Below are 24,829 nucleotides of genomic sequence, written 5' to 3'. Positions count from 1 at the left end.
TCAAGATTCCTCCCGGCATCAGGGCACACTCGACCAGAGGAGTCTTGGCTTCTACAGTCATACAGAGGGGAGTTCCCATTAGGGATATCTGCTGTGCAGCCACATGATCTTCGTTGCACACGTTTACCAGGTACTATAGTGTGGACGTTGCCCATGGCAGGGCAGTGCTACAAAATCTGATGCTAGAACGCCATCTGCACTCCTGCATTTTCTCACTGTTTGGGAAGTCTATCAGATGAGGACTCTGTGGGAGAAAGGGAATTTATTGAAGGAGATTACTTACTGTAATGTTCTTTCTATGGGTTCTTCTCCCACAGATTCCTCATCATCCCTCCCCACTCAGAAAGCATTGGCGGTTGTTGCGCAGCTCTCTAAAGTGAGAGGACACCTGGTGATGGTCCGAGGTTACCTCTTCTATCTGGCTAGTCGCATGTCTTTCTTACAAAAATAAAAACGAAACAAAAACTCAACTTTACTGTTTTCTGAGACTTGGAAGCATTGCTCCAAAGTCTTTTTCATGTTGGTATTGTTAGGTTTAACTGGCGGGTAAGCCTTGTTTTCCATCGTTTTCCTCTGCAACGATCAAGCACTGGGGGAAAAAGGTGGAACTGAGGTACGGGGCATAATGACGTGGTGTATATACGACGCCTGTCTTCGCGCCCGGAGCCAAAGATCGAGCACCGAGCAAGGATCGACTGCTGAATCGAGGTCCACTATGCCCCCTGTCGAAGAATTTTCTGAGCAGCAGAGCTGAATGAGCATATCTATATATCAGATGAGGAATCTGCAGGAGAAGAATCCATAGACGGAACATTATGGTAAGTAATTTCTCCTTAACTTGCTTAATCTAAAGGCCCATATAAATGGACTGAAGAGGGGCCAGACTAGAGCCAAGAAGGATAGGGAGAATCCACGTCTGCTGGTTACAATCATCGGTGCCAAGTATGTCTCTCATCTTGCTGATTTTTCTTTTTTCTTTTTCTGCTTTCAGATGACACTGTAAATGAGGGGGAAGAAGAAGGAAATCTAAATATCACAGAAAAAGCCGCTTTCCAAGTGAGACAGTTTCAGGTAAACAGTAAAATGGAGTACCTTTTATCTTAAATGGCAATTTACAAGACTAATGGCAGATGAATCACTCCGCTGAATAGTCCTTTGCTGAGAGTCCTGTATTTTAGAAAAGCTTTTCTCTGCATGAATGCAAAGACGGAGAACACATTCTGCCAGTCTTTCAGGGGTGTTTATTTCACAGGAACACCTTATTCACTTGTCCTCTTTAGATGAGTGTTTCGAAGGTTCTATGTATGATCAAAATGGGATCACATTGGGCTCCTAGACTCATGGTTTCTTACCATTGCCCAACCCGTATGCAAATGTTTGATTAAGGACAATTTCTACTGATTATATTTCATGTCTGTTCAAAGTTTGTCGGATACAATCTATAAAATCATGCAGTTCAAACATTATTTAAATGCACAAAAGGGATCTAACTTATCCCCCTGGTTCTTCAACGTCCATGTGGCTGCCTTGGCACGTGTGATTGCCACTTTCACCTCTAACTTCCAGTTTTATGTGGATGACACGCAACTATCTTTCAGGCTACCCTCAGCCGCCTCCTCCTCTCCGCTCATCTCTGACTGTCTGTCCGCTATTCAGTCATGGTGTGCTGCAAACAACCTCTGCCTCAACACCAGTAAGACTGAGATTGTTCGCATTGGGCCCCCTGCTCCCGCTTTCCCACTTTCACTCTGGCCGGCCTCCTTTGGCCCTGCTCCCGCATCCACCTGCGAGGCAAAAAACCTTGCGGTCATCTTCGACTACACTCTCTCCTTCTCCTCGCACATCTCTCACATCTCTAAAAAGTCTGACTATCAGCTACACCTCTTCAGAGGTTCTCTACCTTTTCTCACTTTCCCCCAGCGGCTCACTGTCTCCAGAGCCTTGGTTCTCTCTAGGCTGGACTCTTGCAACACCCTCTTCCTCAACGTCCCTTCTTCTGCCCTTTGCCCTCTGCAACTCATCCAGATCAGAACCGCAAGACTCATTGGCCTCAAGCCCAGGGACCGCATCTCTCCGGCGCTGAAATCCATTCACTGGCTCCCCTTCGAGGCAAGGATCAGCATTGTCCACAAGGCTTTCTTGGGCCTGGGACCTACCTACCTGCAACGCTGCCTACCTAAATACTGTCCCTCACAAGCCCTCTGCTCATCTACCTCCAACCTTCTGCAAGTGAGCCGGTTCTCCAAGAAGAGATCTGGAGGGAGATCCTTATCCTCTGCAGGTTCCTCCCTCTGGAATAGCCTGCCTGCCGCCCTCTGTCTTGAGCCTGACCTTCTTAAGTTCTGGAAACTCCTCATAACCTTCCTCTTCTCCTCTTCCTTCACTCTGCCTCTACCCTGCTCTCTCCATCTCTCCCTCCTCTTCCTTACAGCTTGCTGACTGGCCGCCTGGTGTACCTCAGAGTCTCACCGGTCCCGGGCACCCCCGCCAGTCCTCTCTCACACTTGCCTCAGGGCCCTACACCACCCACCTTCACGGCACTTAGAAATAACCCAAGAGAGTTTCTCTCTCTGCACTTAACCCAGTCTCCACCGACCGAGTGCACTTGGACCTCCCCTTCCCTATTACTGTCTAAGCACTTGAACGATCCAAATGCAACGTGCCTGAAGATCGTCTGTCTGTTCTTCCCTTAATTGCACTGGTAAAACTGCAGATCGCCCTCAGGCCTATTTGCTGTGTATCAACAGTTCAATGTATTTTACGCACTTACTTGACTGTGCAGACTATTATCGTCTCAGAATTTCAAGGACTTTGTGCGACTGTTGTTTTTTCCCCCATGTTCACACCCTCCTTGAGCACTTTGAAATACTTTACTGTGTATAGGCGCTATATAAATAATACAACTTTAATTATAATTTCAATACTATACTTTCATGGGTATACAAAGGGCAGTGGATATGGCTAGGGCAATGTGCACAAGATCAAACAGTGAGTAAAAAGTTTCAAAGAACATGCACCCAGGAACCAAGAAACATGCCTCTAAATACCAGGATGTGCAAGTGTAACGCGATACAAATATATGAAAGGGGAAACAAAGTACGCACTTAGAAACCCCTTCTGATTACAACGAAAGTCTGCAGGCTCCTCACCCACAATTGCTTTTAGAGGTACTGTCAGCGCTAAGCCTACATACATGACAAGCTCTGTGAGATACCATGTGAACTCTTACGTCCCTTCCCCTGCATGGGTGTCCCTTACTAGGGACGGGAGATAGAACCTTTTTCACCAGACAAAACCTTCTTCCCATTTAAATTTAGAGGTGCGCAGGGGTGTGCCTTGGGAGCATGCGCTACCCTGACTCCGCCCAACAGCGCCACACCTCAGTCCCCTTTTCTGCATTGATGGGAACGGGCCGCTTTCACCACCGATCCTGGGTTTGGCCCTACCATGTAATACCATGCGCTCTTCCCCGGATTCTTCTTCTATCTTTTTGTCTTTTATCTGTCATTTAGGTACTTGGTCCTCCGGCGTCACGCTCCTCCCCGGCGCATGTTGACTTCAGCGGGCTTCAGCAGGTGTCCAGCCTGCAAGGGGCTCTTCCCTACATACGACCCCCACGCTCCTTGCCTCTTCTGCCTTGGCCCTGACCACGGCTGGGAATGTTGTGCCGCGTGAAATGCATTGACTCCATGTTCACTAAAGAACAGGCTAGCTAGGTGGAGGGAGCTCTTCGAGAGGTCACCTCCTGAGGACTTGAAGAACTTCGTCAGACAGAGATCGAGGCCCAAAGGAGGGCCGCTATTTTCCATCACACCCTGTAAGGGCGACTCCTTCCTGAGGAAACGCCCAAGCGGGAGGAACCTCTCAGGTTCTGGTACCAGCACACACCACTAGTCCAGCTACAGGATTCACGGTCGAGGGGTCGTCTGATCCTTCCGAGCACAGTGCTGAGGGACTGCAAGTTTCTTCTACTGGGTGTAAACCCGAGGGGCAATGCCCTAGTACTGGCCCAATGTCTGAGGGGGCGCCTGCACACAGCACTACCAGCAACACCACAGGCCTAGACCTGAGGTGCAGGGTAGGTCTCTTGCTCCACCACCAAGAGTCTTGGAGGAGGCCAGGCCCAGGGAGCCATACACCACGACTTTGGCACGTGGCACGCAGCTCGACAAAATGGCCGGCAGACCAGAAATAAAATAGCTGCCCGTCCGATGCCACTCCTAGGAACAGAGCAGACAGGTGAATGAGTTTCAAGGTGAGACTGGTGTCAACCAGGTATGTGGCCTACAGTTTATCCATCAGCGGCGCAGGGCAGGTTCCCCCTGCAACCTAGGCAGAGTGTGCTCCGGCCCTAGCAGCCCTCAGTCACTCTTGTCAATATCTCCTGCCACCTTTTCAGCCCCCGAAGAAAGGTTCTTCGAGAGGTTTCTGGCGCTGATGCAAATCCCCCAGATGGAGGCCATCCTGAGGGATGCAGTCAGGGACTTGCTCCCTCAGTTCACCCCACTGGCACCCATAATCATTCCTCCCATGGCTCTGGTGCCTCTGGCCACAGCGCAGCCCATGTTGGCCCCTTTGATTACGGCTCCCCTAACTCCCCCAGTTCAGGCGGTTCCACAACAGCCTCCGCAGCAGCCTCCGGCTCCGGTCCCCACACCGCAGCCCACAGCTCCTAGCACTCCTCCACCCGCTCCGGACCAGCCGGACACTCAGGTGGACACAGAGGAGGAGGAGGACCCTGACACGCCGTAGTCAGCGGAGGCCTTCCACGATAGGCTGACGACCTTGGCAGAATATTTGGGCCTTCCTCAACCCGAGCTAGTCCTCACCCTATGACCCCTTACCAAGACGGGTATCCCAATGCAGAAGGATGTTGTGGCTCTGGCCAAGAAGGGGGGGCTCAAGCCACACTCGGCCCAATCTGTCAATCAGTGCCTCAATTTCAAGTATAGACAGATGGAGGGGTATCACTCTTGTTCCCTCAGCCGCACTCTTTGGTGATTGCTGCGCCGTCACACTACTCTAAGCCTCAGTCTTCCTCAGCCACCTCTTCCTGGGCGCTGCTAGGCTAGGAGGAGAAGATCTTGGAGGCGTACCAGAAGAAACTACTCCAATGCCCCGCTGCTCCTGCATCAGGCCAACGCTGATGCCATGCTGGCAGTCGCTAACCACAGGCTTTGGCGGGAAATAGCGGACTTCCTTCCAGAACTTCCGGTGCATAGCCATGCACGCTTCAAGGCGGATCTAGGAGAAGCCAAGCTGATAGCGGAGGACATCATGGAGTCTGCCGTGGCCCACATCGATACCTTTGGCCGGGCCATCTTCATCGCCACAGACATGAGAAGGATGGCCTGGCTTCGGGTTACTAAGTTTAACCTTGACGTCCAGGATCGCATATTGGACCTTCCGTTCGAGGGTAGTGACCTCTTTCACTCACCAACGAGGAATTAGATAAAAAGAACAGCTTGCAGCCTGTGAAGTCTTTATCTATCCTAACGAAGGCCATGCCCAAGGCATACACCCAGTCGCATCAACGCTCTGACAGGGGGCGGTCGTTCGGTGGGTTCCGGGTCTTCCAGGAGCAGAGGTCGAGACAGCCTGACCAATCGCTGAGTCAGCACTGGCGCAAGCAACAAAAAGGGGGGGGGGGAGCAAGGGCTTCTTCCAGCCCCTCTCCTCAGCAGCAGCCTCAGAAGGAAAGAAAGCATGCCGCGTCCCTTCAGGTCTACGTGTTTTCGGTGGGTGGCAGGCTTGCCTCTCACGTGCATTTTTGCGCCAGAACTTTGCGGACCCCTGGATCCTCTACGTAGTATCCACGGGGTACCACCTACCGATTCCTTCCTCCACTCCCACAGATTGGGACGGCAACTCTGTTGGCGTATCTCCGGTCACTCATCGAGAGCCAGGCAGTGGAAGAAGTCCCAACCTCCCAGAGAGGATTAGGCTTCTATTCCAGGATTTTTGCCATACAAAAGAAGAATCGGGCTGGCCAGAGAGTTGTGTTGGACCTATCCACCCTCAATCTCTCCCTCCCTTTTCAGAGGTTCAAGATGGTTACGCCAGCACTCATAGCAGAGACACTAGACAAGGGAGACTGGATGTGCTTCCTGGATCTGAAGGACGCCTACCTACACGTCCCGATTTGGCAGCCACATCGCTTTTTCCTATGCTTCAGGATCATGGGCTGTCATTTCCAGTACAAGGTCCTACCCTTTGGCCTCAACTTAGCCCGCAGGGTAGTTACCGGACTCATGACTGCAGTGGCATCCCTCCTCAGGGCCCAGGGCCACCATGTCTACCCGTACCTGGACGACTGGCTCGTCAGGGCAAGATCTCCGGAGGGGGTTAGCAACACTTCCTCCGCACTCATGAACACACTTCACAAACTGGGGTTTAATATCAACCTGAAGAAGTCTCCGCTGCAGTCCACGCAGAGCCTCACCTTCATGGGCCTCATCTGGGATACAAGCTCCGTGAAGGTTCCCTCAGAGGACAAGATTACGGCCATCAAGAGGGCCACTACGCACTCCCTTACCAGAGCAATGACCTTGGCCTGGTGGTACCAGCACCTCTTGGGTATCATGGCAACGGTTCTACTGGCCGTGCCGCACACGAGACTCAGGATGAGGAGGTTACAGCTGCACTTTGCAGCCTCAGGGAATCAGGAGAAGGGCTCCCAAGCAGAGCTCATCAGCATACCTCCTTCACTCCACTCGTACCTCACATGGTGGTCCAGGGACTGCAACCTGCGGACGGGCAAGCCCTTCCTGCAGCCAGCCCTGCAGGTCACCATCACTACAGACTCCTCCCTGGAAGGCTGTGGAGCCACTTTGGACAACCACAGCGTCTGGACCCGGCAGCAGTCGCACATCAACTGGCTGGAACTCAGGGCCATTTGACTAGCTCTCAGAGCTTTCCTTCCGCTCATTGGGGGCAAGACCGTCCTCATCCAGACCTACAACTCCACCAGCATGTACTATGTCAACAAGCAGGGGGGTCAGCATGTGGGAATGGGCCCTGGAGAACATCTACCTCAAGGCCGTACACTCCCGGGGGAGGACAACTTGGAAGCAGACAGGCTGAGCAGACTGGGAGCGGACAGTTACGAATTGCAATTGAACGACCAGGTGCTGCAGGTGGTCTTCGACTCTTGGGGGCCACCCTCAAGTGGATCTATTTGCCTCCTGGAGGAACACGAAGGGCCATCCGTTTGCGTCTTGGCAGGGCCCGACTCCCAAGGCAACGCATTGCAGATTCTATAGGAGGGCATAACAGCCTATGCCTTTCCTCCCACACCCCTGATCCCGAGGGTAATCCGCAAGATAAAGGAAGCCTGTCACCTCAGACCGTGGTTTTCCGAGCTGCTCAGCCTCGCGGATAGACCACCCATTGACCTTCCGCTGGGTCCAGCACATCTCCTGTCCCAGCAAGGGGCAGGGTCCTCCACCCCATGCCTCAGAAGTTAGCCCTCGTAGCGTGGTTCCTGAGCAAATCACTCTCAAGCACCTTAGCCTATCACATGCTAACCTGGATATCATTCAGGGCGCCAGGAGCAAGGCTACCAGGAGCCAATATAAAAGTAAATGGAGCAGGTTCTGTCATTGGGCGAACTCAAAGGAGATCGACCACCTTAGGTGCACCCTGGATGATGTACTCTCCTTCGCGGCACACCTTTGGCACTCAGGCGTGCAGGTGGACACATGTCGCACCTATCTGGAAGCCATAGGGGCCTACAGAAATTCGGAGGAGGAGGTCTTCTCTTCCAACCCGATAGTTGAGAAACATCTGGCAGCCTTTTCCAGGCTCTATCCACCCATCAACAAGCCACACCCCGTGTGGGACCTTCATGTGGTGTTTGGCACCTTGGCGCACAAACCCTTTGAGCCAGTGGTGTCCGCGGACATCAGGCTAGTCACCATTAAGACAGCGTTGTTAATGGGACTCACCTCTGCCCGCAGAGTAAGCGAGTTCCAGGCTATGGTGGCCTCAGAACCCTATACCACTTTCCACAGGGATAAGGTGGTCCAGCGGACTCACCCGGCGTTCCTACCTAAGGTACACTCTGCTTTCCATCTAAACGAAAAAAAAGTCTTAACTATGTTTTTCGCTGACCCCAAGGACGAGGCCCAGAGAGTCTTGCACTGCCTGGATGTCAGGCGTGCTCTGAAATGCTATCTGGACAGGACCAAGGGCTTCCTCAAGTCGGACCCACTTTTTGTCACCTTTGGGGGCCCCAGACCCAGGTATCAAGCATCCAAGGCTTCTATTGCACGGTGGATGGTTGCAGCCATCAAGGATGCCTCTGAGGGACAGCACAAACCGCTGCCAGCTAACATGCATGCTCACTCTGTCAGAGCGAAGACCACAGCCATCGCATTCCAGCGACAGGTTCCGTGGCAAGTCATAAGCAGGGCGGCCACCTGGGCCACCCCTTCGGCTTTCTGTAAGCATTACTGTTTGAACTCCGGCTCTAAGTCAGACGCGGCCTTCGGACAGTCGGTTCTGAGGACCTTATTTGCTTAAGGAGGGTCTCCTCTCCACCCATGGGCTACATTCAGTTGTAATTTCCCATGCAGTATGGAGGAAAGGGGACGGGACGTAAGAGTAATTATAACTTACTCACCGTAGTGACTAGCCTATTCTTAGTCCTTAGTCCCCTTTCCTTCATACGTGCCACCATCCTCCTAATAACACTGGTGTCATTAGGCAATGTTAAATATTGCGGACGCGTCAATGGGGACTGAGGTGTGGCGCCGGTAGGGACGGTGCCAGGGTAGCGCACGCTCCCAGGGCCGCACCCTCCCAGGGTCGCACCCCCACGCGCCTCTACATTTAAAGGTTAAGAAGGTTTTTTCTGGTGAAAAAGGTTCTGTCTCCCGTCCCCAGAAAGGGACACCCATGCAGTATGGAGGAAAGGGGACTAAGGGACTAAGAGTACGTTAGTCACTAGGGTGAGTAACTTATAATTTATATAAAGTAACTTTAAAGACAATACTCGCAAGGACGAGAAACACCACCTGGAATGTTAGCAAACCCTGCTGATAAAACAGTGTCCCAGAAATGCTATAACAAAGGGAGTATAACTTAATACATAAGAATCGACAAGGGACAAGTAGGAATACTGCTTACAGAAAAGCAAGAAAAATATTGGCATTCACACAGAATGTGGAAACAGTACATCAGAACCGGGCAAGGTCAAAGAAGTATAGAACACAGACAAACGGGGCACAGGAAAAGGAAAACACTGGAAAGTGCTGTCTGCAAAACAGAGGAAGACAAAGTGAATTCAGAAGGCAAAAAATGTATAAAGCACACTAAATTCGAAATCCAAGGATCCAGGAACATGAAATAATGAACTAGAAACTAACCATAAGAACCAGAAACAAGGGACCAGTCACAATCGGGAACACTGCAATAATCTCTGGACTGAAGCAAATTTACCGTTTTAAAGCTGGCGAACAATCATAGGTTTCAGGTCTGATGCTTGCTAGCACCTGCCAGTCACAGGTGGTCCTAATCCTCCACCCAACCTTGTGCTGCAAAGGTGGACATAAAGCAGTGGGCAAGGAATACTTGGAAGCATAGTCTTTTGAGTTAAGCAGCATACTGGCTGCCAGACATCAGGAATGTATCCAGAAGGGATGTGTAATAGAAAATATGGTTTTACATCTGCCAATTCACTGAAGCACAGTGTTGAAAGGTTCAGAAGGAAAATCCAATAGGGAATGGACCCCAAGTCAGGCCACCAAGTGGCAGGAACGAGCGCATATGGAGTGAATTTTGACATATACAATGATTCCTGGAATTATGTTGTATACAAAATAAACATTGAATTGTGTTGATTAGTTTTGTGCTAGCTATTCATTGTAAATTCAAATAGAAATTTGTGCGGTGGGTCGTCCTGCATTTCTTTCACACCTCGAGGCAAAACCTCCCCTCTACCCCACTGCCCCTAAATCTCAGATAAAAGAGTTGATGTGTTGCTTCTGTCCTTAAAGTCAAATTCCAACTACAGCAACCAGTCTCACACCTTTCTGGTTCTAATGTCTCTAGAAGGACTAATGTATCTGCTCTCTTCTGATTCCCACTGGCACTCTTCCTGTGTGCTTACTTTGATCAGCAGTTAAGATTCACCCATAGCAAACATGGTCTGGTACAAGCAGACATGGGCATGTTCACTGCTGATGTTCATTATGGCATTGAGCAGTAACCAAGTGCACAATGCTGTGAGCAACTAGCACCACAGTTTGGAGAGAATGGCATTATGAAGACGCCATATTGCTCTTTGCTGCATTCCTTTGTGTAAATTATTGTAATGTGCGTAACTGATCTGCATTATTGCTACTGCGTGGAAAGTCTGTGATGGCATTTGGATTGGTGAAATGCAAACATATTCCTTAGTTTTTTGTTTCTTTTTTTCCCATTTAGCATTGACTTTAAAACTTTAGTGAAATAAAATACTAACAAACAATAGGATGAGATGTTGGGATGCACCTTCAGCTCCCATGTCCTCCCAAATGATTTAGGTTGAGGAAAATATACTCGTGCATGAGAAAATGAACGTGCAAGGGGGTGAAACATGTGAAATAGGTGTAACACATGTAGCATTTTGTAGCAGTTGTGGAAACATAGGTAGGCCCAGGCATAAGGCGTTTATGATATTAGAGCAGAATAGTTGAAATGTATTGAATAACAATGTAAATGTTAGCCCTGGTCCCCACTGCAAGAAATACTGCCATATTTAGAGTAAGGTCTAGTCTGCCGGGGGACATGGTGAAAGTAGCCGCATGGCATGGACTTATAAATCACAGTCCCATCCCAAGCGCCAGGAGGGAAATTGAACATAGAGGCCTGAAGGACAAACCCATGGGAGCTGGGGTAGAGGTCTTGAGCTGCCAAAGGTTGGATCTAGATTTAGGGCACTAGCGCCTCCCAGAATGATGGCCATGCCAGTTGAACCGCCAGATAGCCACAAGCAGAACATCTAAATCCTTTAGAATTTGGCTGATTAGTGTGGTCCTCAATAGGACCAGTAGGAGCTCCAGAGAGGGGCAGCTGATAAGGGGGGGGAGCAAGGAGAGAAACATTCAGTGATTTGTACTACGAGGTGCCGGAGGTGATTCCAACAAATGTAGTTCTGCAACGGAGAGGCATGGTGGGGGTGCCCTCATGTCTGACTCGAGCGAAGCGTTCCTTTATTCTTGAGGCACAATTTTACCTCTAAGGTGTCCACTGAGCTCATGTTAACGACCGGGTGCACACCATGTGACTAGGCCTATGGGGAGGGGAACATATCATGACACCTGCCAATTAGGTAGCGGGGAAGCAAGGTGACGGAGTAGAAGACCACATGTTAGAAGGCAGGGGTAGATTGGCCACACTCTAATCGGCCCAGGGACCATAGGAGACTGTTAGTATGTATATAGGTGGTATCCAATGAGGGTGGTATGTATATAGGTGGTATCCAATGAGGGTGGCGGATGAACACTGTATTCTGTTTGCGTCAGGAGTGACAATGATTTGCTTAATGAAGATCTGTTTTGAACTAACCCAGTGAGCTCTGTGACAGTTGGTTTCTACAGCACCCTCTGTCACCTTTTTGTATATAAAATACATTTGTTTTCCTCACAAAGAGGTGCACCGAACCTTTTTCCTTAAAGGATTGTATTCCTTGTGTCTTGTTGTCTGGAGGTCTGTCTTACAAATTTGGTGACTGTTAGACGCTCCTCTGCATATCAGAACACTGCTAGTAACCCCACAACACCTTCCCTGGTTTCCCACACTCCTCCCCCAGGTTTCGAGACTCACGTGATTTGGTTGCCCCACAGGACCGAAAGCTCCGTACCAGGTACAATGTACGTGCCCGGTTGCAGCCCTTCCTGCATTGGCAGTTGCCATGGAGAGCACACAGCAGAAGGGGCGGCAGAAAGCTTCCGCATCGAACAGTCGTCCGCTCACGCAACTCAGAGCGGCGTTTCCCACGTGACGATGGAGGGCGTCACGTGACTCGGAAGCGCACAGTACAAAACGCTTGATGCACGGAGCACTCGCCGCTTCTCAGCTGTCTTTCGACTCTGTTTGGCGCTACGTCTGGACTTTTGCTCTTCTGGTTTACCTTGACTTTGGATCACTCACTTGGACTCCCTCGGATTATCCTTTGTACCTTTGCTTGGAACTGTTGACTCATCGCTGAACCTCGGCCCGTCCCTCACTTGCCTTCGGATCATCCCTTTGAACTTTGTTTGTCTGCACTACGCCATTGCCCTTTGAGGGCTCACGCTACGTCTTCAAGCCCTTAGTTAAGGTGGGCTGTCCTGTACCCACGTGTGACTCCAGTCCCCGTTGTTCTGGGGACTACCTCTCATCTGAGTCTCGAACCTCCTTCACTAGGTCTCCTGAGTTTTCCAAACACCGGATAGGTAAGATCATTCAGACCCTGTGATCCTTGTATTCTATTGTATTTGCCTGGTACTTAACCCCGTTCTTTCTGCAGCAGCATCAGTGTTCCTGAGGTTCCGTGGATCCGTGAAGCAACATCTCCCACCTGTGGCTCCAAAGGTCGCACAGCGGGGTTCTTTTAGGTTCCCCTGTGCGTCACTTTGGGACGGAGGTATCAACGGTCTACACGACACTCAAGTCAGAACAGTGACCCCAAAGTGATCCCAGACCTTCTGCAGTGACGGAGGATTCCTGGCCACACATCCGGAGTGGCCACATCCACCTGCAGCGATCAGCCCCTTGTGCACAAATTGGAGAGGATTACAGGAGCCGTGATGCCTGAATTCCTGGCTGTTCTTTGGTACGGGTCGCCACTCCCTGAATGTGCAGGCTGTTGATAGACCCTGTGACGGAGGAACTCGGGAGTGCACGTAGAAAGAAGTGCACCCTTTGCGGGAGAAAACAACACAGATAAGGGAAGTGCGAGTGCTGTAGGATATGGAGAAGAGTGTTGGTGTGTTGATAGTAGTATGCTTGTGGAGTGGAAAGACCACATGGCATTTTGTATTTTGATTAGTTTTTATTATATGGAGTAAAAAGGATAGAGGAGTAACAGGATCCTTCCCAATTGGGGGAAGGAGCCAATGCTGTACGGTTAAGAGGAATAAGGGGTGAGGCTCCACGTATTGAGTGGGCCTAGGATCTCTCCGCCGATATAAAGGGGGCGTGGGAACGAAAAGTAGTATTTTGGTGTTTATTGGTGTTTTTACTGTGGCTGTGTGGATGCTTGTGGAGTGGAAAGATGACATGGCATTTTGTATTTTGATTTGTTTTTATTATATGGTGTAAAAAGGAAAGAGTAACGGGATCCTTCCTGATTGGGGGAAGGAGACAGTGCTGTGCGATTTAAGAGGAATACAAGTCCAGGTTCCATGCATTGAGTGGGCCTACGATCTAGGGGTAGCAGGACGACGAGGCACTGCTGGATCAAAACTTGAGTAAGTGTGTTATTATATTACATCTGATTAGGGGGCGACTAAAATCGAACCGGCAACCCCTGAGTATATGTGTATAGTACTCCCGTTGTACAGGCAGAAAATCATGAAGTATCATAGAAAGTGGCTGGCCGAGATGAGAGGGCGCATGTATAAGCCATGGCCAGAACAGCGAACAAGCAACAAAGACTTTTTTAGGCGCATGTACATGCTCCTAGCAGCAACATTTAAGGGGAAACTGTTGAAGATTAGTAAGTAAGTATTGCGGTTATGGAAGATGGTGGAGGATTTAGAAGACGCCCCCACTTGCCCCCTCGAAGACAGCCAGCAAGCCACCCTCAACATGTGTCCCGACCCCAACCATGCCCACCCCCATAGCGGTTCAGGAACTCCCGTCCCATCGGTCACAACACAAGCAGCACAGCGCGTTCAAGGAGCGCAGCCTCCCCCATTAGGGCGCTATCCCACACATGCAGCATCAGGCTACACAAATTCAAACTATGTCCCCTTGCCCCCCACTGCTCCTCATCCTCCTTCGTCACAGTCCCAGTACCAGAATCTCCCAAACCCTGTAGCGTTTGCAGCTGCGTGAGCTGAAGAACAGAGGGCTGTAGAGCGGAAGCCACAGAAGGAGTTGGAAGAAGCGTTAATGGAGGACAGACGAAGATTGAAGTTGGATAGAGGTGATGGGCAGCAAGCACCTATCGGGACCGACGAGTGGAGAGCGCAAGACATCTTGTTTAGGATTAATAGTACAGCGATCAGAGATGTGCATATTGAAAAGGAGAATAGGGGACGGGGAAGACCGCAAGCAGGACGTTTGGATTCTGCAGCATATGGGGCCTGGCATGGATTCACATGCTCATGAATATTCGCTGTTGTCAGGCTAGGAATCCTCAGGAAAAAAGAAAACGGGTTCGGTTTAGACTGAAAACTGCTTGTCTCCTCTATAACAATCACTGTCCTTCGGGTCATACTGCCTCTTCTAAGGACAAGAGTTCAAAGGGGGGACCTGCGGTAGGCCCGTCAGCGGCTACCTTGTCTTCATCAGCTTCGGTCCCAATGACCCTGTCAACAACGCCCTAGTCACCAGGGCATCAGCCTCCTCGACCAAGATCTCCATCTCGACCATGGCTCCGTCAATGACAGCGACCACCTCATCGAGGACCCCGTCAACGACATCCGCCATCACTTTGGCGACTAGACGTTCAGCAACGACTGTTGTTTCCACAGTCACAACAACAACAACGCCAAGGTTGGCTTTGCCTGCACGACCTCAGTCAGCTGTACTGACCACAACTTTGTCTGCGACGGCCCTGATTTTGCAAATTCCAATCACCGCCTCCTTACCAGAGGTCTCAGATAGGGTGAAGGAGTTGCCGCCTCTGTTTGATTTTCTTCCGAGACCTGGGAGGGTGTCTCTAGTGGGGTCTCCAAGGAAATCACCTCACATCTACAGTAGCTCGCAGGATGAGCAGCTGCCTCAGGGGGGCCGTGAGGGGGGCCAAGAGCATTTGTCCCAGGAAGGTTCTCCACACCAGGATCCATACCTACCTTTTGCTCCTCCAGGAGATTACAGCACATATCCTTTCCCAGTTGCACCGTTTGCACCCAGGCCAGCACCCAGGGACCCGTCGGTGGATCTTCTCACTACCATGCACACTTTAACGGCTGAGATTCAGCAGAGCTGCCTACTGCTCTGGCTTCGGGGCCTGCCCGCATTCGTCCTGTCAGGAGTCCTCCCAGGCCAAGTCCTCCCAGGCCTCCATGTAAGCCAAGCCCTCCCGTGACGAAGCGTCCACTAGGGCCTCCTGTGGAGAAAGAACCACTGCATGGAGATACTGGCATGGGCACGGATACCATGGCAACTCACATGGACGAAGTATGATGATTATGGTCCCGACTGATGGCGAGCCTCCGAGTACTGATGAGCCGGCCAGGGCAAGGTTTTGCCCCCGGATGAGATTTGCTCCTTCCATGCCACGATATCGTAGGCGTCAAAACTCTTCAGTCTGGTGCCGTAGGAGAAGAACAAAGGGGGGTTTTTCTTCTAACGCCTTGAGTCCTCGAGGAAGACCGTCATGTCGGTCCTGTTAGACGATGTCTGGGATGAATGGGTGACCCTACGAAGATGCTGATTAGCACTCCCTCCAAGAGAGACCAGTTGGTGAAAAAATACACGGTCCTGGACTCGGCTCCCAGGTGCCTGAGGTCGCTGCCATCCCGTACTTGGTGGTGTCGGTCGCTGCCAGGAAGCGCTTATCAAATCCTTCGTCCTCTTTGATGAGGTCCCCAGACCAGGAGGGCAAGAATTTGGTTGCAGTGGGCAAACTCATGTGCACTGCGGCTTCCACCGACAAGACCACTAATAGCTTTGCAATCCTGTCGCGTTACAACAGGGAGCTTCAGTGCAAGCTCGGGCCGATATTGGATTTCCTGCCTGATGACAAGAAGGCCAAAGCCCTGGTCCTGTTTCAGGAGGGCGAGGTGGCCTCAGACCACACCATCACGGTGGCACTGGACATAGCAGACTCTGGGTTCCGCCAGATGGGCAATGGAGTGGCCCTTTGACCCCAAGGTTAGCTAAAGGCCACAAACTTCCAGGCAGATGTCCAGTCCAAGGTGGTGGACATTCCTTTTGACGGGGACAAGTTGTTTGGGAAGGCAGTGGATGAGACGCTCCAGGCTATCAAGGCTGATCCGGAGATGGCACGCTCTCTAGGGACCCCGCAGCAGAAGAGATCTTCATCCTTTTGTTCCTCGAGAGGGAAGATCCCCAGGTACTCTGAGGGGTACTGTACCCCATATCATCAGCCCTCCTGCTCCACCACTCAGGAATCCTACTGTCATGATTCCTGCCCCTCATGTCCCCAGCCCTCCAAGATGTCAGGCTGGAGCCAGGCCACGATCACCTACATGGCCCTCAAGGGACTCTCCATCCCTCCAAAGACCCACTTGGAGTCAGACTTGGCGCTTGTGGCACCAGACTCACTCATTCCCATAGGATAACACTGGGGATTGGACTTGAAGTGCATTGATGGGGACAAGATGGATGCCCCCACATATTTTGGTTCCCAGAACTGCATATGCGGTCTAGTCTTTTGGGTGTGGTTCAGCACAGACACACCTGGGATACCCAGAGACTATTTAAGCCACACTCAAGCTGAGAAACATGCTTTGCGGTTTCTGCACCTGCAGCGTGACACTCACCGTGTTCGGATCGGTCTCCAGTAGGCCTGCATCTTTCTTCTGTGCTCAGCTCCTGCAAGAACAAGAACACCGTTGGGAACAGCCTTACCTTGCGGCGCTTCTGCCCATCATTCATCGCTCCTTCTGTTCTGCGGGCATCTTCGGCAGTGTCATTCCCATCCCGGCACGCTGCTTCCTAAGGAAAAGGGAAAAGAACTTGAAAAAATGCATTAGTAAGCATTCTGAAAATATTTGCTTATTTTTAGATACTGTACGAGCTTCAAACGCTTACCTGAATCCCAGACGTTCTGGGGGAACTCTGTCTCCGGAACTTCTCATCCATCTGCAAGAGGGAAAAGACACTCCAGGTTAGCGTGGAAACATTTAGAGGCGCCGCATACCGCGCTTACCCACCGCAATTTGTTCTTAATAACCGGCATCCATGCTGAAAACGTTGCGGCACCTAAAAGACACAGAAAAAGAACTCAGTTCAATGCAAATACGAAAGGGGTGCATCGCGCATCGCGCTCTGTCACCCTGCATCTACTGCAGGCAGCCGGCGCGGGGTGAGCAGCCCATCTCTGAGCACTCGTGTGTTTATTTTTATTTTTTTGTGGCCCAGGACTAGGCCCCAGACCCCCGAAGCGTCCCTCTCGCACCCTCTTCCTGGTCTCGGTCCCTCCCGCCTCCCATCCCGCCCATCCCCGCTCTGATTGGGCCTTGAGCCCAGTTGGAAAGGGTCTACCAACCCTCCTCACTCCGGCCCCTGCATCTACTGCAGGCAGCCGGTGCGAGGTGAGCAGCCCATCTCTGGGCACTCGTGTGTTTATTTTTATTTTTTGTGTGGCCCAGGACTAGTCCCCATACCCCCGAAGCGTCCCTCTCCCACCCTGCACCCTCTTCCTGGTCTCGGTCCCTCCCGCCTCCCGTCCTGCCCATCCCCGCTCTGATTGGACCTCGAGCCCTTCATCACTGGTCCTCCCAGGGCAGCCCTCTGCCCGGCAGCCCCCTGTGGCTAGGGGTCCCAAGGCCAAGGGCGGCTGCAACAGAAGCGGCTCCAGGAAGTGTCAGCAGGTGTCCGCAGGGGAAGCCAGTGGACAACCGTCAACCAGCAACTACAAGGACTCGTAAGGTAAGGTAAGGTAGGGTGGCTTGGGTTGGGGAGAGGTACAACTCTAACCCAGATACCGGACCACTAGGCAAAACCAATATCGATCAATGTAATCACCGCCCACTGCCCCAAACTGCATCGATAGCAGGGCCTCTGTGCCCAAATTGCATTGTATGATCTCCAGGCTGCATTGATAGCAGGGCCTCTGTGCCCAAATTACATAGTGTGATCTCCAGGCTGCATTGATAGCAGGGCCTCTGTTCCCAAATTGCATTGTGTGACCTCCAAACTGCATTGTTGGGCCTCTCTCCCACTATACAGGTGTCTCAAACTTAGCAGGGCCTCTGTGCCCAAATTGCATTGTGTGATCCCCGAACTGCATTGATAGGCCTCTCTCCCACTATACAGGTGTCTCAAACTTAGCAGGGCCTCTGTGCCCAAATTGCATTGTGTGATCCCCGAACTGCATTGATAGGCCTCTCTCCCACTATACAGGTGTCTCAAACTTAGCAGGGGCTGTGTGCCCAAATTGCACTGTGTGACCTCCAAACTGCATTGATAGGCATCTCTCCTACTAGACAGGTGTCTCAAACTTAGCAGGGCCTCTGTGCCCAAATTGCATTGTGTGTTCTCCAGGCTGCATTGATAGCAGGGCCTCTGTGCCCAAATTGCATTGGGTGATCCCCGAACTGCATTGATAGGCCTCTCTCCCACTATACAGGCGTCTCAAACTTAGCAAGGCCCCTGTGCCCAAATTGCATTGTGTGACCTCCAGACTGCATTGATGGGCCTCTCTCCCACTATACAGGTGTCTCAAACTTAGCAGGGCATCTGTGCCCAAATGGCATTGTGTGACCTCCGAACTGCTTTGTTAGGCCTCTCTTCCACTATACAGGTGTCTCAATCTTAGCAGGGCTTCCGTACCCAAATTGCATTGTGCGATCCCAAACTGCATCGATAGCAGGGCCTCTGTGCCCAAATAGCATAGTGTGATCTCCAAACTACATTGATGGGACTCTCCCCAACTATACAGGTGTCTCAAACATAGCAGGGCCTCTGTGCCCAAATTGCACTGTGTGATCTCCGAACTGCATTGTTAGGCCTCTCTCCCACTATACAGCTGTCTCAAACTTAGCAGGGCCTCTGTGCCCAATTTGCATTGTGTGACCTCCAAACTGCATTGATAGGCCTCTCTCCCACTATACAGGTGTCTCAAATGTAGCTCACTCGCACATCTAGCAAACTCCCAAGTGAGACAGAAACCACCAGCGAATTACGGTGGTGGGTCACTCTAACTAGGGCCTCTCGCATCACAAGGCAAAAGTCCAAGCTTCGCCCGTCCAAACCACCCAATCAGCGGATACCCTTCCTAACCCACACAGCCTGCTCACCACAGTGAACCGCGCTTAGGGAGACGGACAGTAAAGAGAGCCGCCGATAACACCCAACTTAATAACCCTTACCTCCCCCCTTCACCTCCTGGGACAACGACTGAACGAGTCGTCAACCCCAGCCGGAATACCACCCACAGACAGAGCCCAAACCAGTAGCGGACATCCCCTCACCAGCCACTACACCACAAGACCACAAGACAACCAGACCTAAGCAGGACCAATTCCGAGAAAAAGACAAAGAAATGAAAGAACAAACACGCCAGAACAGCAACCTAGAACAACCAAATACTGGACCCCCACAGGCAGGAACACAAGCCGAAGGAAGTCTGAGAGAAGAGGAAAATCCCTCTACCTAACTCCATACCTCGCAGACAACTGGCCACCACGGCAATCCAACACAACATTAGAAGCAGCAACATCAATCAACCTCACATAAGCAAGTAGTAGAAGAATGGCCAAAACAAACAACAAACAGACGACCAACCCAATAACCCCCTACATCACCAAAGCAAGAGGATCTTCCAATCAACAACCACAACTCCCGGAAGACGAACCCGATGAAAACACTAAAAACCCAAGACAAAACCTAGAAGAACTCTTTGAAGACGGTGACGCCCCGAACCTCACAGCCCAACAAGTGGCCGACCAAGAAGGAAACCTCAGCACCGAGTGGAAGACGACCTTGAAAAAACCCAAACCAAACAACACCTCCAAACTTCACTGCAATCTAATAAACGCAAGATTCATGTCAAAACACTCAACAGAGATCTTCGACCTACTCGACGACAACGGCAATGACATCCTGTTTATCACAGAAACATGGCTGGACGACAACTACAAAATCACACTCCAAAGCTGCATTCCGACCGACTTCAAATGCCTACAAATAAACAGAAAAAACAAAAAAGGAGGAGGCATCGCTATAGCATTCAAAGAACACCTGAAAATAAAAACTGACGAACCACTCAACATCCTCAACTGCGAAACCATGGTAATACACCTAACAGCGAGCCCAAAAACCAACATCACATTCATCCTGGTATACAGACCAGCAACATATGATGCAACATCGATAACTTCATGGAAGCCATCACCAACTTAGCCATCAATCACGAACACCTAATCATCCTGGGGGACTTCAACATCTGGTTTGATGACAGCCACGCCAACTCCCAAAACTCACTCATTGATCAACTCAGCACCATTAAACTACGACAACTAGTCAAAGGAGCAACACACTCGGCAGGACACACCCCGGATGAAATTTTCGCCAAAGAAAAAATCATCACCACAGCACCTCCGATACAAATACTATGGAGCGACCATCTCATCATCCCATTCGTGATCACTCTGCCTACCCAAGCCTACATCCAACATCCGAAACTCACAACCACCACCAAAAGAAACTGGAAACACGTCAAAGACAGCAACCTATTCGAACAACTGGAATTAACGAAACCCTCAACTACAGAACTGGAGCTAGCTGACCTAGACGGAAAAGCAGAGATACTGCACAAATGGATCGCCGATACTATAGACAAGATCGCCCCAGAAAAACTGTTCACCCCATCAAAAAGAAGAGCAATGGCAAAATGGTTCACCCCACTACTAAACGACATGAAAAAGGAAAACAGAAAGATGGAATTGGAATGGAGGAAAGAATACAACCCAGGGAAAAAAACACAGTACCAGAAACAAATCCGTGCATATAAGGAGGAAATTCAAAAGGCAAAGAAAATACATTACGATGACAGAATCAACAATGCCACCAACACACAAAAAGAAATGTTTAACATCATTGAAGAAATGAGAAACCCACCAGGCTGCGATAACTCCCCAACCCCCCCAGAAAAACTATGCAACGACCTGGCAGATCACTTAAAAAAAAAAAATCAATGACATCCGTCAAACCATACATAAGCGACCAACCAACCTCAACATACAACCCAATGAACCCAACTCGGAACCACAACACAAACTCCGAAGCTTTCCTGAAATATCAGCAGAGGTATTCGCAATGCTGGTTAAACGAAGCAAGAAAGCGGGATCACCCATGGACCCATGTCCCCCAGACATCTACAAATCAATTCTCGCGCAAGGATCGCCAGCAGAACACTACAGAAACCTTCTAAATCTATCACTATCAACAGGGACTGTACCGAAGATCTTCAAATCAGCATACATCAAGCCACTCTTAAAAAAACTACAGGCCGATCTCTAACATCCCCTACCCAGCGAAACTTCTAGAAACCTACGTATATAAACTAACCCAAGAACACGTAGAAAAACACCACCTGCTGGACCAAGCTCAAATCGGTTTCAGACCAGCTAGAGGAACGGAAACAGCACTATTATCCATCTGGGACGACCTCAAAACTAACGCAGACTCAAGCACTACTTCAGCCCTTATTCTGCTCGACCTCTCTGCAGCCTTTGACACAGTTAGCCATGACACCCTGACCAAAAGACTAGAAAACATAGGTATAACAGACACAGCATTACGCTGGACCAAATCATTCTGTCATGATGCCTACCCCCGGGGAACCAGACCAGGTCCAGCAGCCCCGGGAGCAGGCATCACGTTCCCGGGGAAGGGCCCAGCGACCCCTGTTAGGGGCCATCTGGGCACAGTCCTGGCGCCTTTGGCGCCAGGTTCATATGAGACTTCAGTCCTGGCGCCATAGGCGCCAGGCTCATAAGGGGAAAACTTATCTGGACTTACCTGATGCAGACCATGCTGCAAGGGATCCAAGCCTTCAAGAGGCCTAGAAGGGACTACTTTACCTAGGAACTCTTTTGTCACTTGGGTGTGGCGGTGGAGGAATACTTACCTGGAACTTCTTTAGAGGCTATTTAAACCACGCCCAAAGAGCAGCAAACGCTTCGCGTTATTCTGCATCCAGCAGCGTAACGCTCACCGTGGCTGCAAGTCTGCACCCAGCCTTCTGCCACGCCCGCCTCGAGTTTGGAGCTCCTAGAAAAAGGGAGGAAGAAGGAGAAAAGGTTAGAACAAGAGCAATACCTTTGATCCTTACCTGAATTCCCGATCCATCGCACCTTCGAGCTGGAAGAAGTTATTTTATGCGCGTCGCCTCGCCTGCTGCAGCGCCGCGCTGAACTCACTGGCCTTCGCAGCATCTTCACATTCCACCGCATCCTCCTGCATGTTCGCGCCGCACTCTGGCACCTAAGGAGAAGACAAGAACAGCAAGGTGCGCCAAGGGAATACACAGAGGAATATTAGTTACCCTCCCATAGACTTACCTGATTTTACCACCGGGGGTACTATTCCTCTTCACGGGTCGGCGCAGCTTCCACTGCATCTTCGCCGAACCCCGGCCCCTAAGGGGAAACAAAAGGACATCAAGGTGAAACAAAGGGACTAACAAGGGGAACCCTCCTCACCACAATAGACTTAACCTGATTTTACCGCCGGAGGTATTATTCCCCGAGACTTCATGCTTTCTCTCAGCGCCTGAATAAGGGAGAAAGCAACAGGTTACATATTGACATTATTTTATCGAACTGTGTTGGAAAATACAAATCCTTACCAGAATAGTACCGGTTGCCACGAGGAACTCTTCATTAAGGTCAAGCTGCAACCTGTAAGGAATCGGACAAGAGTGAAAGTCAGGCATTTGAACTCTTACGAACGTTATACTTACGGCGTCTTGCCAGGAATCTCTGAATCAATATTATTCTGGAACTCACCAATTCCTTCGAGCCAGTAAAGCAGCTGGTTATCAACGCGCCCCTGCGCTCAATGCAGGATGGAGAGCTCATCTTTTCAAACCATCAGGTGAGACTATAAGAGGGGACATCAAAGGGCATCTGTGGGGAGAACAGCGGGGGTGGGGGGATTTACGCTCCACTCCACGGGTGGTTAATTCCCTTTCTCCATTTGCAGAAGAATATTCCTACGGGCCAAGCAAGCGAAGCTAGGTGGGCCAGTCCAGTCTATCCTCTCGGCCTGACCACAAAAGTGATGGGTGGAAGGTTTCGAATGAATCTAAACCACTGGCAATTGCTCTGGGCAACCTTCCACACCACCGTTTTTTAGCCCGTCTGCGCCATTGCAAAAGGGGACCAGCCGTGTGCAAATCAGTCAGCAGCTGCCGCCACCGAAGGTAGCAGCCCAGCCCGAACTGCTAGGCCAGGTCCCTTCTGCATAGAAAACCAAGCAACCTCAGACATGTTTCGGCCTTGTTGGACCTCCTCAGTGAGGTGCAGCCTGGTTCCCTGTGGCGCAGCGAGCAAGGGACCCACGTCTGGGCATACCCTCTCTCACAAGGAGAAACAAACTGACCACAAAAGTGATGGGTGGAAGGTTTCGAATGAATCTAAACCACTGGCAATTGCTCTGGGCAACCTTCCACACCACCGTTTTTTAGCCCGTCTGCGCCATTGCAAAAGGGGACCAGCCATGTGCAAATCAGTCAGCAGCTGCCGCCACCGAAGGTAGCAGCCCAGCCCGAACTGCTAGGCCAGGTCCCCTCTGCACAGAAAACCAAGCAACGCCAGACATGTTCCGGCCTTGTTGGACCTGCTCAGTGAGGTGCAGCCTGGTTCCCTGTGGCGTAGCGAGCAAGGGACCCACGTCTGGGCATACCCTCTCTCACAAGGAGAAACAAACTGACCACAAAAGTGATGGGTGGAAGGTTTCGAATGAATCAATCTAAACCACTGGCATTTGCTCTAGGCAACCTTCCACACCACCGTTTTTTAGCCCGTCTGCGCCATTGCAAAAGGGGACCAGCCATGTGCAAATCAGTCAGCAGCTGCCGCCACCGAAGGTAGCAGCCCAGCCCGAACTGCTAGGCCAGGTCTCCTCTGCACAGAAAACCAAGCAACCCCAGACATGTTTCGGCCTTGTTGGACCTCCTCAGTGAGGTGCAGCCTGGTTCCCTGTGGCGCAGCGAGCAAGGGACCCACGTCTGGGCATACCCTCTCTCACAAGGAGAAACAAACTGACCACAAAAGTGATGGGTGGAAGGTTTCAAATGAATCTAAACCACTGGCAATTGCTCTGGGCAACCTTTCACACCACCGTTTTTTAGCCCGTCTGCGCCATTGCAAAAGGGGACCAGCCATGTCTCGTGCAGAAGGGATGTGACTTAGCAGTTCGGGCTGGACTGCCCCTTTTGGGGTGGGACCAAGCCTGATTTGCATATGGTCTTTCCCCTTCTGTAATGGCTTGGCAGGCGAAGAATGATGGTCTGGAGGGTTGCCCAGAGCAACGCCAGTGGTTAAGATTCATTCTAAACCTTCCAGCCATCACCTCTTTGTTTTTGCTTTGTCACCCCGAGTGGGACGTGTATGCCCAGACGTGGGTCCCGTGCCTGCTGGGCCTAGAGACCCAAGCTACTCCTCACTGATGAGGTCCAACAAGGCCGAAACATGTTTGGGGATGCTTGTGGTCTTGTGCAGAAGGGATGTGACCTAGCAGTTCGGGCTGGACTGCCCCTTTTGGGGTGGGACCAAGCCTGATTTGCATATGGTCTTTCCCCTTCTGTAATGGCTTGGCAGGCGAAGAATGATGGTCTGGAGGGTTGCCCAGAGCAACGCCAGTGGTTAAGATTCATTCTAAACCTTCCAGCCATCACCTCTTTGTTTTTGCTTCATCATCTCGGCCCTACGCGTCACATTGGTGGAGACCGCAGCTGTCCAGTTCCGATCGACGCCTATGTGGGAGCCAGGTGAGC

General features: G+C 51.0%; 1 protein-coding gene across 4 annotated transcripts in view; it reads left to right on the top strand.

The window, feature by feature from the left end:
* The window catches only part of FANCI (FA complementation group I), a 1,757,660-nt gene that overhangs the window by 928,767 nt on the left and 804,064 nt on the right, over window positions 1–24,829 (top strand). For all 4 annotated transcript variants that reach the window (XM_069624307.1, XM_069624308.1, XM_069624309.1 and 1 more), the window contains one exon: window positions 992–1,071. In XM_069624307.1, coding sequence (XP_069480408.1) covers window positions 992–1,071 — 80 coding nt within the window. The remainder of the gene's footprint in view (window positions 1–991; window positions 1,072–24,829) is intronic.

The sequence above is a fragment of the Ambystoma mexicanum genome, chromosome 11 (genome assembly GCF_040938575.1).
Source record: "Ambystoma mexicanum isolate Mex_15411 chromosome 11, UKY_AmexF1_1, whole genome shotgun sequence".
Lineage (NCBI taxonomy): Eukaryota > Metazoa > Chordata > Amphibia > Caudata > Ambystomatidae > Ambystoma > Ambystoma mexicanum.
This window is presented reverse-complemented; position numbering and strand designations above follow the sequence as displayed.